The sequence below is a fragment of the Ranitomeya variabilis genome, chromosome 7, assembly GCF_051348905.1.
Source record: "Ranitomeya variabilis isolate aRanVar5 chromosome 7, aRanVar5.hap1, whole genome shotgun sequence".
Classification (NCBI taxonomy): Eukaryota; Metazoa; Chordata; class Amphibia; order Anura; family Dendrobatidae; genus Ranitomeya; species Ranitomeya variabilis.
The window spans coordinates 242,720,960-242,736,576 of record NC_135238.1 but is presented as its reverse complement, the minus strand read 5'-3'; the positions used below and the strand labels follow the sequence as shown (position 1 = coordinate 242,736,576).

Genomic DNA, 15,617 nt, shown 5'->3' with positions numbered 1-15,617 from the left:
AATAGGACTCAGCAGGGATCTTTGCTTTGGCCCAAGCAGGTGGCTATGGAGTCACAATGGACAATAGCAGGTTGGCGAGTTCCACACAGGTATGAGCCAGGCGTATTTATTGTGCACACTTACATAGTTATTAAGGTTGAAGGAAGACTTTAAGTCCATCTAGTTCAACCCATAGCCTAGAATGCCCTAACATGTTGATTCAGGGGAAGGCAAGGGGAACTTGTCATACAATGTTGCACTTATCAAACATGAAATAAAATGTCTAAGGCCGTCTGGCCACTAACTAACAACAAGATTCTAACTACAAAATAAACCTACAAATAACAAAGAAGTTCATGCAGTCTTACTGTGTCAGCTCCCCCAGACCAGCAGATCAGACTGAGATCCCAGCAGCTCCTGATTATATCAGCTGAAAACAGATGTGTGGAGGGGAAGCACCAGTCCTTTTCACACTGATCACTAAAGAAACCAGGACCGGATTACATTGAAAAACAGCTTCACAATTAATACCTGGAAACATAGGAAATGAAACGGGGAGAAACATATCTGTTTTCTAGTACTTCTCCCCTTGGTACCTCACTATATATATATATATATATATATATATATATATATATATATATATATATATATATATATATATATATATATATATATATATATATATATATATATATATATATACACTGTGTTCCAAATTATTATGCAAATTGGATTTAAGTGTCATAAAGATTTAATTGTTTTGTTTTTCAAATAAACTCGTGGATGGTATTGTGTCTCAGGGCTCAATGGATCACTGAAATCAATCTTAAACACATGTGACAATTGGTTTTCCAGGTGATTCTAATTAAAGGAAAACTACTTAAAGGGAACCTGTCACCCCCAAAATCGCTGGTGAGGTAAGCTCACCGGCATCAGGGGCTTATCTCCAGCATTCTGTAATGCTGTAGATAAGCCGCCGATGTTACCTGAAAGATGAGAAAGAGGCTATATTATACTCACCCAGGGGCGGTCTCGCTGCGGTCTGGTCGGATGGGTGTCTCCGGTCCGCTCCGGCGCCTCCCATCTTCGTTCCATGATGTCCTCTTCGGGTCTTTACGCCGTGGCTCCGGCGCAGGCGTTTTTTGTCTGCCCTGTTGAGGGCAGAGCAAAGTACTGCAGTGCGCAGGCGCCGGGCCTCTGACCTTTCTGGCGCCTGTGCACTGCAGTACTTTGCTCTGCCCTCAACAGGGCAGACAAAGTACGTCTGCGCCGGAGCCGCGGCGTAAAGTGTTGTGAATTCCGTTCTCGGGCTCCCTCCTGTGGTCATGAGTGGTACTTTGTGAGTTCTGTTCATGGGCTCCCTCTGGTGGCTTTTAGTGTTACGGCTGGTCTGTAGCTGGACTCCAGCTGCCTCGTTTCCTGCTAGGCCTGCTGCCTATTTAACTCCATCTGGACCTTTACTTGTTGCCTGCTGTCGTATTCAGTACTGGTTCAGATCTCTCTGGGACTTCCCTTGTGACCTGTCTCCTCGTGAGAAGCTAAGTTCATGCTAGTCCCTTTTTGCTCATTTCTATTTGAAAATGTTTCTCAGTATGGTATGAGTTCAGTCCAGCTTGCTTATATGCTATTTGATTGCTAGCTGGAAGCTCTGGGGTGCGGAGTTGCGCCCCTCACATCGTGAGTCGGTGTGGGGGTCTTTTTGTATTCTCTGCGTGGATACTTTTGTAGTATTTTATACTGACCGCACAGATTCCTTGCTATCTTCTGACTTTTTAGTTATTAGTGGGCCTCATTTGCTAAAACCTATTTTCATTTCTATGTTTGTGTTTTCCCCTTAAACTCACCGTTATTATTTGTGGGGGGCTGCTTACACTTTGGGGAAAATTTCTCTGAGGCAAGTGAGGCTTTGTTTCTCTCTAGGGGTAGCTAGTTTCTCAGGCTGTGAACGAGGCGTCTAGGCCGAGTTAGGAACGCTCCACGGCTGCCTATAGTGTGTTTTGATAGGATCAGAATTGCGGTCAGTAAAGTTCCCACATTCCCAGAGCTTGTCCGTATTTTTGGGTTTACTTATCAGGTCAGTTCATGTGTTCTAACCACCAGGATCATAACAGTAAAGACCCGAAGAGGACGTCATGGACCGGAGACACCCATCCGACCGGACCGCAGCGAGACCGCCCCTGGGTGAGTATGATCTAACGTCTTTTTCTCCTCTTTCAGGTAACATCGGCGGCTTATCTACAGCATTACAGAATGCATTACAGAATGCTGTAAATAAGCCCCTGATGCCGGTGAGCTTACCTCACCAGCGATTTTGGGAGTGACAGGTTCCCTTTAAAAATGATGTTCCACATTATTAAGCAGGTCACAGTTTTCAAGTAACATGGGAAAGAAAAAGGATCTCTCTTCTGCTGAAAAGCATCAAATAGTGCAGTGCCTTGGTGAAGGGATGAAAAATTTAGAAACTTCCCGAAAACTTAAGCATGATCATCGTACTGTTAAGAGATTTGTATCTGAGCACAAATGTGTTTGTGCTGATAAAGGCATAATGAGGAAGATTTCTGCCAGGCAAGTTCATCGGATTAAGAGAGTAGCTGCTAAAAAGCCATTACAAAGCAGCAAACAGATATTTGAAGCTGCTGGTGCCTCTGGAGTCCCTCGAACCTCAAGGTGTAGGCTCCTTCAAAGGCTTGCTGTGGTGCATAAACCTACTATTCGGCACTTAAACAGTGTTCACAAGCAGAAATGGTTGCATTGGGCCCACACATACAGGAAGACTAATTTCCAAACAGTCTTGTTTACTGATAAGTGTTGAGCAACCCTGGACGGTCCAGATGGATGGAGTAGTGGATGGTTGGTGGATGGCCACCATGTCCCAACAAGGCTGCGACGTCAGCAAGGAGGTGGAGGAGTCATGTTTTGGGCTGGAATCATGGGGAACCAGCTGGTAGGGCCCTTTAAGGTTCCTGAAGGTGTGAAAATGACCTCAGCAAAGTAAATAGAGTTTCTGACTGACAACTTTCCTCCATGGTATAAAAAGCAGAAACGTGCCTTCAGGAGCAAAATCATCTTCATGCTGACAATGCCCCATCTCATGCTGCAAAGAAACCTCTGAGTCATTGGCTGCTATGGGCATAAAAGGAGATAAACTCATGGTGTGGCCACCATCTTCCCCTGATTTCAACCCTATAGAGAACCTTTGTAGAATCATCAAGCAAAAGATCTATGAGGGTGGGAGGCCGTTCACATCAAAACAGCAGCTCTGGGAGGGAAGAAATACAAGCAGAAACTCTCCGAAAACTCACAAGTTCAATGGATGCAAGAATGGTGAAGGTGACATCAAAGAAGGTTCCTATGTTACATGTAACTTGGCCTGTTAGGAGGTTCTGGAGTTAAATAGCTTTTTTGTTCAGTGAATGTGACCTCCTAATGCTGCAAATTCCAAAAATGAGCATTTTCAGTTCTTTATATCAAATGTTTAGAAATTCTACTGTGCCTAATAATTTGGAACAGTGCATTATGGGGTTTTATTCATTGTGGAGATTATACTGTTATCATTGGGAGGTTTCGTCAATAAAATTCAATGTATAATCTAACGGGTGATTACTTTTATTAGACTGACTGTCATTTGCACCGACCATTTAGGAAAATCCGATAAAAATGTAATTTGCATAATAATTTGTAACATGGTGTAGTGTAATATATATATATATATATATATATATATATATTTTGAGTACAGACCAAAAGTTTGGACGCACCTTCTCATTTAAAGATTTTTCTGTATTTTCATGACTATGAAAATTGTACATTCACACTGAAGGCATCAAAACTATGAATTAACACATGTGGAATTATATACTTAACAAAAAAGTGTGAAACAACTGAAATGATGTCTTATGTTCTAGGTTCTTCACAGTAGCCACCTTTTGCTTTGTTGACTGCTTTGCACACTCTTGGCATTCTCTTGATGAGCTTGAAGAGGTAGTCACCGGGAATGCTTTTCACTTCGCAGGTGTGCCCTGTCAGGTTTAATAAGTGGGATTTCTTGCCTTATAAGTGGTGATGGGACCATCCGTTGTGTTGTGCAGAAGTCTGGTGGATACACAGCTGATAGTCCTACTGAATAGACTGTTAGAATTTGTATTATGGCAAGAAAAAAGCAGCTAAGTAAAAAAAAACGAGTGGCCATCATTACTTTAAGAAATGAAGGTCAGTCAGTCCGAAAAATTGGGAAAACTTTTAAAGTGTCCCCAAGTGCAGTGGCAAAAAACATCAAGCACTACAAAGAGACTGGCTCACATGAGGACCGCCCCAGGAAAGGAAGACCAAGAGTCACCTCTGCTTCTGAGGATAAGTTTATCCGAGTCACCAGCCTCAGAAATCGCAGGTTAACAGCAGCTCAGATTAGAGACCAAGGTCAATGCCACACAGAGTTCAAGCAGCAGACACATCTCTACAACAACTGCTAAGAGGAGACTTTGTGCAGCAGGCCTTCATGGTAAAATAGCTGCTAGGAAACCACTGCTAAGGACAGGCAACAAGCAGAAGAGACTTGTTTGGGCTAAAGAACACAAGGAATGGACATTAGACCAGTGGAAATCTGTGCTTTGGTCTGATGAGTCCAAATTTGAGATCTTTGATTCCAAGCACTGTGTCTTTGTGCGACGCAGAAAAGGTGAACGGATGGACTCTACATGCCTGGTTCCCACCGTGAAGCATGGATGAGGAGGTGTGGTGGTGTGGGGGTGCTTTGCTGGTGACACTGTTGGGGAGTTATTCAAAACTGAAGGCATACTGAACCAGCATGGCTACCACAGCATCTTGCAGCGGCATGCTATTCCATCCGGTTTGCATTTAGTTGGACCATCATTTATTGTTCAACAGGACAATGACCCCAAACGCACCTCCAGGCTGTGTAAGGGCTATTAGACCAAGAAGGAGAGTGATGGGCGCTACGCCAGATGACCTGGTCTCACAGTCACCAGACCTGAACCCAATCGAGATGGGGTCAGATGGACCGCAGAGTGAAGGCAAAAGGGCCAACAAGCGCTAAGCATCTCTGGGAACTCCTTCAAGAATGTTGGAAGACTGTTAGAGCAGGATCCATTTTATCTTGCTTGCCTCCATTTTGTATAAGTGTTATTAAAGGTCAGAAAAACAAGACATAATTCACTATTCTTCATTGTGCTGTTATCGCTGATTCATAAGAACTAATTGTAGCAGGGAATGTCCTTGGTAAAATAACGAATAATGTACTGTGTAAAAATGTGTTTGCGAAACCATAGGGAGGCAAGGGAGTAATACACTCCGACGCTTAGCCAATATATGGGGAATCCGCCTCCAACACAAGAATGCATAAAAAGTGTGTGTAAGCTTAAATAAACTAGAGATATTTCAGATACAGCCCTGGTGTACTGTGTCTTATCTCTCCAGTGCCGTGACGTCATCTCTACAGTGGACTCATCAGAGAGTAGGTCGAGACCTGCAACAACAAGACCATTCCCGGTGACTACCTCTAGAAGCTCATCAAGAGAATGCCAAGAGTGTGCAAAGCAGTCATCAAAGCAAAAGGTGGCTACTGTGAAGAACCTAGAATATAAGACATAATTTCAGTTGTGTCACACTTTTTTGTTAAGTATATAATTCTACATGTGTTAATTCATAGTTTTGATGCCTTCAGTGTGAATGAACAATTTTCAGTCATGAAAATACAGAAAAATTATATATATATATATATATATATATATATATATATATATATATATATATATATATATAATGGATTACTGGCTGTCTTCTGACCTGACCAATTTTAATATCGGTTGTATTTAATAAAAGTATATAGCTGCTTTGCTTCCCTTTTCTCTTAGATTTTGTAGGCTGATGGAGCAGTAGTCTCATCAGCTGACGCCAGTGACCGGAGATAAACTTTTGACAGTGTGGGAACCGCGGCTCTGACCGGCGGTAATGTAGTGGTGTGAAGCCGCTTCAAAATATCAGTTCAGACTTATGGGTCTTAGCCCTCGAGTAGTGAAGCTGTGTTGGGATTCAGCCCTGGCGTGTCTCCGGCGTCCAGTCTCCGTGCACCTCCGGCGTCCAGCCCTGGCGTGTCTCCGGCGTCCAGTCTCCGTGCACCTCCGGCGTCCAGCCCTGGCGTGTCTCCGGCGTCCAGTCTCCGTGCACCTCCGGCGTCCAGCCCTGGCGTGTCTCCGGCGTCCAGTCTCCGTGCACCTCCGGCGTCCAGCCCTGGCGTGTCTCCGGCGTCCAGTCTCCGTGCACCTCCGGCGTCCAGCCCTGGCGTGTCTCCGGCGTTCTCATAGTCAGGGAATCCGATTGACTGCACAATAATTAACCCTTTACTGTACCTCAAAAGAAAGGGAAGAATTTGACCATCAGCTCTGATCGGCACTCTGACCTTTTCTTACAGAAATCGGGAGAAGACAAAGCGACACAAAGTCCAGGTAATCCGCACTGATGATTGGAGATTGGGGGTCTGAGGCTGATGAAAATATGGGGTCTTGGGCTGAATTAGGTGGGGGTACTGGGCTGATGTAGATGGGTGAATACCAGGGTGATGTTGAAGTGGCGTCAGGGGTGATGTAGATGTGGGGTCCCAGTTTGATGTAGCTGAGGGATCTCGGGCTAATGTGTATGGGGGTGCCTGGGATTATATAGATGTAGGGTCTCAGGCTGAAGTAAATGATGGGGGTCCTGGGTAATATAGCTGTAGGGTCTTGGGCTGGTGTAGACGTGGGGTCTCGGGCTCGTGTAGGCGTGGTGTCCCGGGCTAATGTGGATATGGGGTCCCGGGCTGGTGTAGGCGTGGGGTCATGGACTGGTGTAGGCGTGGGGTCCCGGGCTGGTGTAGGCGTGGGGTCCCAGGCTAATGTGGATATGGGGTTCAGGGTTGGTGTAGGCGTGGGTTCTCAGGCTGGTGTAGACTTCGGGTTTCGGGCTGATGTAAATGGGGGGTCCTGAGGTGATGTGGGTCTCGGGCTGATGTGGATATGGAGTTCAGGGCTGGTGTAGGTGTGGGGTCTCAGGCTGGTGTAGGCGTGGGGTCTCGGGCTGGTGTAGGCGTGGGGTCTCGGGCTGATGTGGATATGGGGTTCAGGGTTGGTTCGTTATCTCCTGCTTGGGTTGGGTTCTCTCACTACTTTCCTTTGTCCCTCCAGTAACACAGTGTAATGGCTCTTGGCGGATAGTTTGGACCCCACCTGCAGGCCTCAGGCTGGTGTGAGGGGTACACAAGGTACAGCTCGGTCACACGTCGCTGGTGTACTCATCTATTATGTGTTTTCCAACAGCTGCCAAAGTCTCACGTAATGACCCGAGCAGCTCAAGAGAGCAGCTTCTCTCCAATGTGATTCTGATCCAGAACGTCCCGGACTCCTGCCCCTTGGAGATGCTGACCATCCTCGTAGAGAATATTAGTGACAAGAATGACGACTCTGACTTTTACCTGGAGAGAATCCCAGAGATCCACTCGGCCGTCATCACCTTCACCTGCGACATCGGTAACATCCAAAAGATGTGTCCATGTATAATACGGAGTGGGTCCAGGTCAGGGGGAGTCCTGGGCCCCATCCAGCACTTGTAATAAATCCATGGGGTCAATGTCTTGGGGCCATGTAACATTCATCTTTGGTGCTTATTTATGGAGGGTCTCAGGACTTATGCCCCCTCATCCCACCCTTATACAGAGTACCCTAATGCTTCTCCTCCTGATAGTCCTGATGATTCCAGGTAGGAGACGTGAGACCCCTGAAGATTGGTCATCTTCTCTCCAAGACTGGAGCTGATTCATCAGCTAGTGGCAATGGAGGCAGTCCCCGTCTCCTGCTCCATCCGGTGCAGCTTTTCTTCTGCGTTTTCTCTAGTCTGCTGGCTGCCTTTATCTGGGAGGATAGCCGCAGGGTTGGACTAGTCCCCGCATAGTCCCCCTTCTAGCTGCTTCTATTACCTAGATTCCTATCTCGCTAGCGGGGGTCACAAGTGCTGGGCATCTGCGGAGCAGTGATACCCTGGCGACCCCCATGAGACTTCTGTGATAGTCCCCACAATGCGCTAAAGGCATCTCCTCCTCCGCTCCACAACGATTCTGGGAACCCTCAGACCGCCAAGGACCTACCCATGAGTAATACTGGGCGTAAAGTGTCACCGAAGTCAGCCGGAGCCCGGCCCCCTGGAGAAGGGCGCAGCGTGCCCTCATCCCTTCTGGAGGGGGTCAGCATCGGGGGAATAAAGCCTCAGTGGACCCACACACCAGATACTGAGTGTTTAATAATGTGGGGGCACAACCGAAATATAAAGGGTACAGGGATGCCTCCGCTGAAGACAATGCACCTACTGAATAAAAGACACCATGCAAAGAACAAGATTAATACGACCGCCATACAGTGACCACAGCGTGGTGGATGCCACCAGTGCTGCACATAGTCAGTCCCATTAACGGCAGGACGTCCCACCGCTCAGCCAAAAAATACAGGAATGTGAGAACACTGACAAATAATAACCCTAAAAGGGTCGGTTTACTTTTTTCATAAATCCGAACATGTGAAAATAAGAAACTTTATAATGTATCTTACTAGAGGAATCTGCTTCTTTCTCCGACAGGACTGATTTTCAAAATTTTCAGTTCATGACTAAAATGTGTCTTCAGTGAATACAGCCTTTCCTGCTACTGAGATAGATGGCGGTTAGTGCTGATAAAAGTCTATGGAGAACTGTAAGTGCTGTTTCAGAAGAACTTGCAGCAGAAAACCTGTGCCTCTATCTCCTCCTCCTCTGTATCTGCCTCTATCTCCTCCTCCTCTGTATCTGCCTCTATCTCCTCCTCTGTATCTACCTCTAGCTCCTCCTCCTCTGTATCTGCCTCTAGCTCCTCCTCTGTATCTGCCCCTTGCTCCTCCTCCTCTGTATCTGCCTCTATCTCCTCCTCCTCTGTATCTGCTTCTATCTCCTCTTCTGTATCTGCCTCTAGCTCCTCCTCCTCTGTATCTGCCTCTAGCTCCTCCCCCTCTGTATCTGCCTCTAGCTCCTCCTCCTCTGTATCTGCCTCTAGCTCCTCCTCCTCTGTATCTGCCTCTAGCTCCACCTCTGTATCTGCCTCTAGCTCCTCTGTATCTGCCTCTAGCTCCTCCTTTGTATCTGCCCCTAGCTCCTCTGTATCTGCCTCTAGCTCCTCTGTATCTGCCTCTAGCTCCTCCTCTGTATCTGCTTCTAGCTCCTCCTTTGTATCTGCCCCTAGCTCCTCCTCCTCTGTATCTGCTTCTATCTCCTCTTCTGTATCTGCCTCTAGCTCCTCCTCCTCTGTATCTGCCTCTAGCTCCTCCTCCTCTGTATCTGCCCCAGCTCCTCTGTATCTGCCTTTAGCTCCTCCTCCTCTGTATCTGCCTCTAGCTCCTCCCCCTCTGTATCTGCCTCTAGCTCCTCCTCCTCTGTATCTGCCTCTAGCTCCTCCTCCTTTGTATCTGCCCCTAGCTCCTCTGTATCTGCCTCTAGCTTATCTGTATCTGCCTCTAGCTCCTCCTCTGTATCTGCCTCTAGCTCCTCCTCCTCTATCTGCCTACAGCTCCTCCTCCTCTGTATCTGCCTCTAGCTCCTCTGTATCTGCCCCTAGCTCCTCTGTATCTGCCCCTAGCTCCTCTGTATCTGCCTCTAGCTCCTCCTCTGTATCTGCCTCTAGCTCCTCCTCTGTATCTGCCTCTAGCTCCTCCTCCTCTATCTGCCTACAGCTCCTCCTCCTCTGTATCTGTCTCTAGCTCCTCTGTATCTGCCCCTAGCTCCTCTATCTGCCTCTAGCTCCTCCTCTCTATCTGCCTATAGCTCCTCCTCCTCTGTATCTGCCTCTAGCTCCTCCTCTGTATCTGCCCCTAGCTCCTCTGTATCTGCCTCTAGCTCCTCCTCTGTATCTGCCCCTAGCTCCTCTGTATCTGCCTCTAGCTCCTCCTCTGTATCTGCCCCTAGCTCCTCAGTCTGTATCTGCCTCTAGCTCCTCCTCTGTATCTGCCCCTAGCTCCTCAGTCTGTATCTGCCCCTAGCTCCTCCCCCTCTGTATCTACCTCTAGCTCCTCCTCAGTCTGTATCTGCCCCTAGCTCCTCCTCAGTCTGTATCTGCCCCTAGCTCCTCCTCAGTCTGTATCTGCCCCTAGCTCCTCCTCTGTATCTGCCCCTAGCTCCTCCTCCTCTGTATCTACCTCTAGCTCCTCCTCTGTATCTGCCTCTAGCTCCTCCCCCTCTGTATCTGGCTCTAGCTCCTCCCCCTCTGTATCTACCTCTAGCTCCTCCTCTGTATCTGCCTCTAGCTCCTCCCCCTCTGTATCTGCCTCTAGCTCCTCCCCCTCTGTATCTACCTCTAGCTCCTCTGTATCTGCCTCTAGCTCCTCCTCTGTATCTACCTCTAGCTCCTCCTCCTCTGTATCTGCCTCTAGCTCCTCCTCCTCTGTATCTGCCTCTAGCTCCTCCTCTGTATCTACCTCTAGCTCCTCCTCCTCTGTATCTACCTCTAGCTCCTCCTCTGTATCTGCCCCTAGCTCCTCCTCCTCTGTATCTGCCTCTAGCTCCTCCTCCTCTGTATCTGCCTCTAGCTCCTCCAGCTCTGTATCTACCTCTAGCTCCTCCTCTGTATCTGTCTCTAGCTCCTCCTCTGTATCTGCCTCTAGCTCCTCCCCCTCTGTATCTGTCTCTAGCTCCTCTGTATCTGCCTCTAGCTCCTCCTCCTCTGTATCTACCTCTAGCTCCTCCTCTGTATCTGCCTCTAGCCCCTCGTCCTCTGTATCTGCCTCTAGCTCCTCCTCTGTATCTGCCTCTAGCTCCTCCTCCTCTGTATCTGCCCCTAGCTCCTCCTCCTCTATCTGCCTCTAGCTCCTCCTCTGTATCTGCCTCTAGCTCCTCCCTCTCTGTATCTACCTCTAGCTCCTCCTCTGTATCTGCCTCTAGCTCCTCTGTATCTGCCTCTAGCTCCTCCCCCTCTGTATCTGTCTCTAGCTCCTCCTCTGTATCTGCCTCTTAGCTCCTCCTCTGTATCTGCCTCTAGCTCCTCCCCCTCTGTATCTGCCTCTAGCTCCTCCTCCTCTGTATCTGCCTCTAGCTCCTCCCCCTCTGTATCTGCCTCTAGCTCCTCCCCCTCTGTATCTGCCTCTAGCTCCTCCTCTGTATCTACCTCTAGCTCCTCCTCTGTATCTGCCTCTAGCTCCTCCTCTGTATCTGCCCCTAGCTCCTCCTCCTCTGTATCTGCCCCTAGCTCCTCCTCCTCTGTATCTGCCTCTAGCTCCTCCTCCTCTGTATCTGCCTCTAGCTCCTCCTCTGTATCTGCCTCTAGCTCCTCTGTATCTACCTCTAGCTCCTCCTCTGTATCTGCCTCTAGCTCCTCCTCTGTATCTGCCTCTAGCTCCTCCTCTGTATCTACCTCTAGCTCCTCCTCTGTATCTGCCTCTAGCTCCTCCTCCTCTGTATCTGCCTCTAGCTCCTCCCCCTCTGTATCTGCCTCTAGCTCCTCCTCTGTATCTGCCTCTAGCTCCTCCTCTGTATCTACCTCTAGCTCCTCCTCTGTATCTGCCTCTAGCTCCTCCTCTGTATCTGCCCCTAGCTCCTCCTCCTCTGTATCTGCCCCTAGCTCCTCCTCCTCTGTATCTGCCTCTAGCTCCTCCTCCTCTGTATCTGCCTCTAGCTCCTCCTCCTCTGTATCTGCCTCTAGCTCCTCTGTATCTACCTCTAGCTCCTCCTCTGTATCTGCCTCTAGCTCCTCCTCTGTATCTGCCTCTAGCTCCTCCTCTGTATCTACCTCTAGCTCCTCCTCTGTATCTGCCTCTAGCTCCTCCCCCTCTGTATCTGCCTCTAGCTCCTCCCCCTCTGTATCTGCCTCTAGCTCCTCCTCTGTATCTGCCTCTAGCTCCTCCTCTGTATCTAGCTCCTCCTCTGTATCTGCCCCTAGCTCCTCCTCCTCTGTATCTGCCCCTAGCTGCTCCTCCTCTGTATCTGCCTCTAGCTCCTCCCCCTCTGTATCTGCCTCTAGCTCCTCCTCCTCTGTATCTGCCTCTAGCTCCTCTGTATCTACCTCTAGCTCCTCTGTATCTGCCTCTAGCTCCTCCTCTGTATCTGCCCCTAGCTCCTCCCCCTCTGTATCTGCCCCTAGCTCCTCCCCTCTGTATCTGCCTCTAGCTCCTCTGTATCTGCCTCTAGCTCCTCCTCCTCTGTATCTGCCTCTAGCTCCTCCTCTGTATCTAGCTCCTCCTCTGTATCTGCCCCTAGCTCCTCCTCCTCTGTATCTGCCCCTAGCTGCTCCTCCTCTGTATCTGCCTCTAGCTCCTCCCCCTCTGTATCTGCCTCTAGCTCCTCCTCCTCTGTATCTGCCTCTAGCTCCTCTGTATCTACCTCTAGCTCCTCTGTATCTGCCTCTAGCTCCTCCTCTGTATCTGCCCCTAGCTCCTCCCCCTCTGTATCTGCCCCTAGCTCCTCCCCTCTGTATCTGCCTCTAGCTCCTCTGTATCTGCCTCTAGCTCCTCCTCCTCTGTATCTGCCTCTAGCTCCTCCTCTGTATCTGCCTCTAGCTCCTCCCCCTCTGTATCTACCTCTTAGCTCCTCCTCTGTATCTGCCCCTAGCTCCTCTGTATCTGCCTCTAGCTCCTCCTCCTCTGTATCTACCTCTAGCTCCTCCTCTGTATCTGCCTCTAGCTCCTCCCCCTCTGTATCTACCTCTAGCTCCTCCTCTGTATCTGCCTCTAGCTCCTCCTCTGTATCTGCCTCTAGCTCCTCCCCCTCTGTATCTGCCTCTAGCTCCTCCCCTTCTGTATCTACCTCTAGCTCCTCTGTATCTGCCTCTAGCTCCTCCCCGTCTGTATATGCCTCTAGCTCCTCCTCCTCTGTATCTACCTCTAGCTCCTCCCCCTCCGTATCTACCTCTAGCTCCTCCCCCGTATCTGCCTCTAGCTCCTTCTCTGTATCTGCCTCTAGCTCCTCCTCCTCTGTATCTACCTCTAGCTCCTCCTCTGTATCTGCCTCTAGCTCCTCCCCCTCTGTATCTACCTCTAGCTCCTCCTCTGTATCTGCCTCTAGCTCCTCCTCTGTATCTGCCTCTAGCTCCTCCCCCTCTGTATCTGCCTCTAGCTCCTCCCCTTCTGTATCTACCTCTAGCTCCTCTGTATCTGCCTCTAGCTCCTCCCCGTCTGTATATGCCTCTAGCTCCTCCTCCTCTGTATCTACCTCTAGCTCCTCCCCCTCCGTATCTACCTCTAGCTCCTCCCCCGTATCTGCCTCTAGCTCCTTCTCTGTATCTGCCCCTAGCTCCTCCTCTGTATCTGCCTCTAGCTCCTCCTCTGTATCTGCCCCTTGCTCCTCCTCCTCTGTATCTGCCTCTAGCTCCTCCTCTGTATCTGCCTCTAGCTCCTCCTCTGTATCTGCCTCTAGGTCCTCCCCCGTATCTGCCTCTAGCTCCTCCTCCTCTGTATCTGCCTCTAGCTCCTCCTCTGTATCTACCTCTAGCTCCTCCTCTGTATCTGCCCCTAGCTCCTCCTCCTCTGTATCTGCCCCTAGCTCCTCCTCCTCTGTATCTGCCTCTAGCTCCTCCCCCTCTGTATCTGCCTCTAGCTCCTCCTCCTCTGTATCTGCCTCTAGCTCCTCCTCTGTATCTACCTCTAGCTCCTCCTCTGTATCTGCCTCTAGCTCCTCCTCTGTATCTGCCTCTAGCTCCTCCTCTGTATCTGCCTCTAGCTCCTCCTCCTCTGTATCTGCCTCTAGCTCCTCCCCCTCTGTATCTGCCTCTAGCTCCTCCTCCTCTGTATCTGCCTCTAGCTCCTCCTCTGTATCTACCTCTAGCTCCTCCTCTGTATCTGCCTCTAGCTCCTCCTCCTCTGTATCTGCCTCTAGCTCCTCCCCCTCTGTATCTGCCTCTAGCTCCTCCTCCTCTGTATCTGCCTCTAGCTCCTCCTCTGTATCTGCCTCTAGCTCCTCCTCTGTATCTGCCCCTAGCTCCTCCTCCTCTGTATCTGCCCCTAGCTCCTCCTCCTCTGTATCTGCCCCTAGCTCCTCCTCCTCTGTATCTGCCTCTAGCTCCTCCCCCTCTGTATCTGCCTCTAGCTCCTCCTCCTCTGTATCTGCCTCTAGCTCCTCCTCTGTATCTACCTCTAGCTCCTCCTCTGTATCTGCCTCTAGCTCCTCCTCTGTATCTGCCCCTAGCTCCTCCTCTGTATCTGCCTCTAGCTCCTCCTCTGTATCTGCCCCTAGCTCCTCCCCCTCTGTATCTGCCCCTAGCTCCTCCCCTCTGTATCTGCCTCTAGCTCCTCCTCCTCTGTATCTGCCTCTAGCTCCTCCTCCTCTGTATCTGCCTCTAGCTCCTCCCCCTCTGTATCTACCTCTAGCTCCTCCTCTGTATCTGCCTCTAGCTCCTCCTCTGTATCTGCCTCTAGCTCCTCCCCCGTATCTGCCTCTAGCTCCTCCTCTGTATCTGCCCCTTGCTCCTCCTCTGTATCTGCCCCTTGCTCCTCCTCCTCTGTATCTGCCTCTAGCTCCTCCTCTGTATCTGCCCCTAGCTCCTCCTCCTCTGTATCTGCCCCTAGCTCCTCCTCCTCTGTATCTGCCTCTAGCTCCTCCTCTGTATCTGCCCCTAGCTCCTCCCCCTCTGTATCTACCTCTAGCTCCTCCTCTGTATCTGCCTCTAGCTCCTCCTCCTCTGTATCTGCCTCTAGCTCCTCCTCCTCTGTATCTGCCTCTAGCTCCTCCTCTGTATCTGCCTCTAGCTCCTCCTCTGTATCTGCCTCTAGCTCCTCCCCCGTATCTGCCTCTAGCTCCTCCTCTGTATCTGCCCCTTGCTCCTCCTCCTCTGTATCTGCCTCTAGCTCCTCCTCTGTATCTGCCCCTTGCTCCTCCTCCTCTGTATCTGCCCCTAGCTCCTCCTCCTCTGTATCTGCCCCTAGCTCCTCCTCTTCTATCAGTATCGGCCGCAGACAGGGGGCTCTTGCGATTCGCTCACTTCTCGGCCCACAGACGAGGACATTGTACGGCAGAGCTGAGCGGTGCTGATCTGAGTGCGGCTCTGATGTGGGTAAAGCTCTTGTCACTGAGCTCTGCAGGATGATTCCCTGTCTGTTCCTTCTCTGCTCCTCCCCCCTCTGCAGAGGATAACGGCCAGGTCACATCACACCCGCCGTATTCTCACAGTGGACGTGTGAGTGCAGGAGATGGCGGGGGAGGAGAGAACGCCTCTGACTCGTGGAGGTGGAGGCCGATCTCTCTGAGATACATTAGAGTTTCTTCTATTTGCCCAGACTCGTGATTTATGCAGAGTTTGCTGATTGTTCAGTTCACTTTTAACACAACAGTTTCTCTTTAACAGTTTTCAGCAGATTAACCACTTTCCGCTTACAGTTGTTTCCCTTTTTTGATTTTCTCCAGACATCTTCAGTTTCATCCAAAAATTCTGCAGAAACCACAGAGTAAATCAGCATAAACTGACAGTGAAGCCTCTAGAGGAGACCAGAAGCATTCGGGCTGAAGGGTTACCCCCGAAAACAGAAGAGGACCACCTCATCATCTACTTTGAGAGCTCAAAGGTCGGTGGAGGTCCAGTCGATAAGGCAAAGATGATCCCTGAGGAGGAGGCCGCGGTCATCACCTTCTGTGATGCGAGAGGTAAGTGA

The 15,617-nt window shown here is 49.9% G+C and overlaps 1 protein-coding gene across 2 annotated transcripts in view; it reads left to right on the top strand.

The window, feature by feature from the left end:
• LOC143784766 (protein mono-ADP-ribosyltransferase PARP14-like) overlaps positions 1–15,617 on the top strand; it is a 100,176-nt gene that overhangs the window by 35,226 nt on the left and 49,333 nt on the right. The window contains exons 3-6 of one of the 2 annotated variants that reach the window (XM_077273358.1): positions 2,083–2,163; positions 6,410–6,443; positions 7,290–7,499; positions 15,373–15,609. In XM_077273358.1, coding sequence (XP_077129473.1) covers positions 2,083–2,163; positions 6,410–6,443; positions 7,290–7,499; positions 15,373–15,609 — 562 coding nt within the window. The remainder of the gene's footprint in view (positions 1–2,082; positions 2,164–6,409; positions 6,444–7,289; positions 7,500–15,372; positions 15,610–15,617) is intronic. The other variant, XM_077273359.1, reaches the window with a different exon arrangement.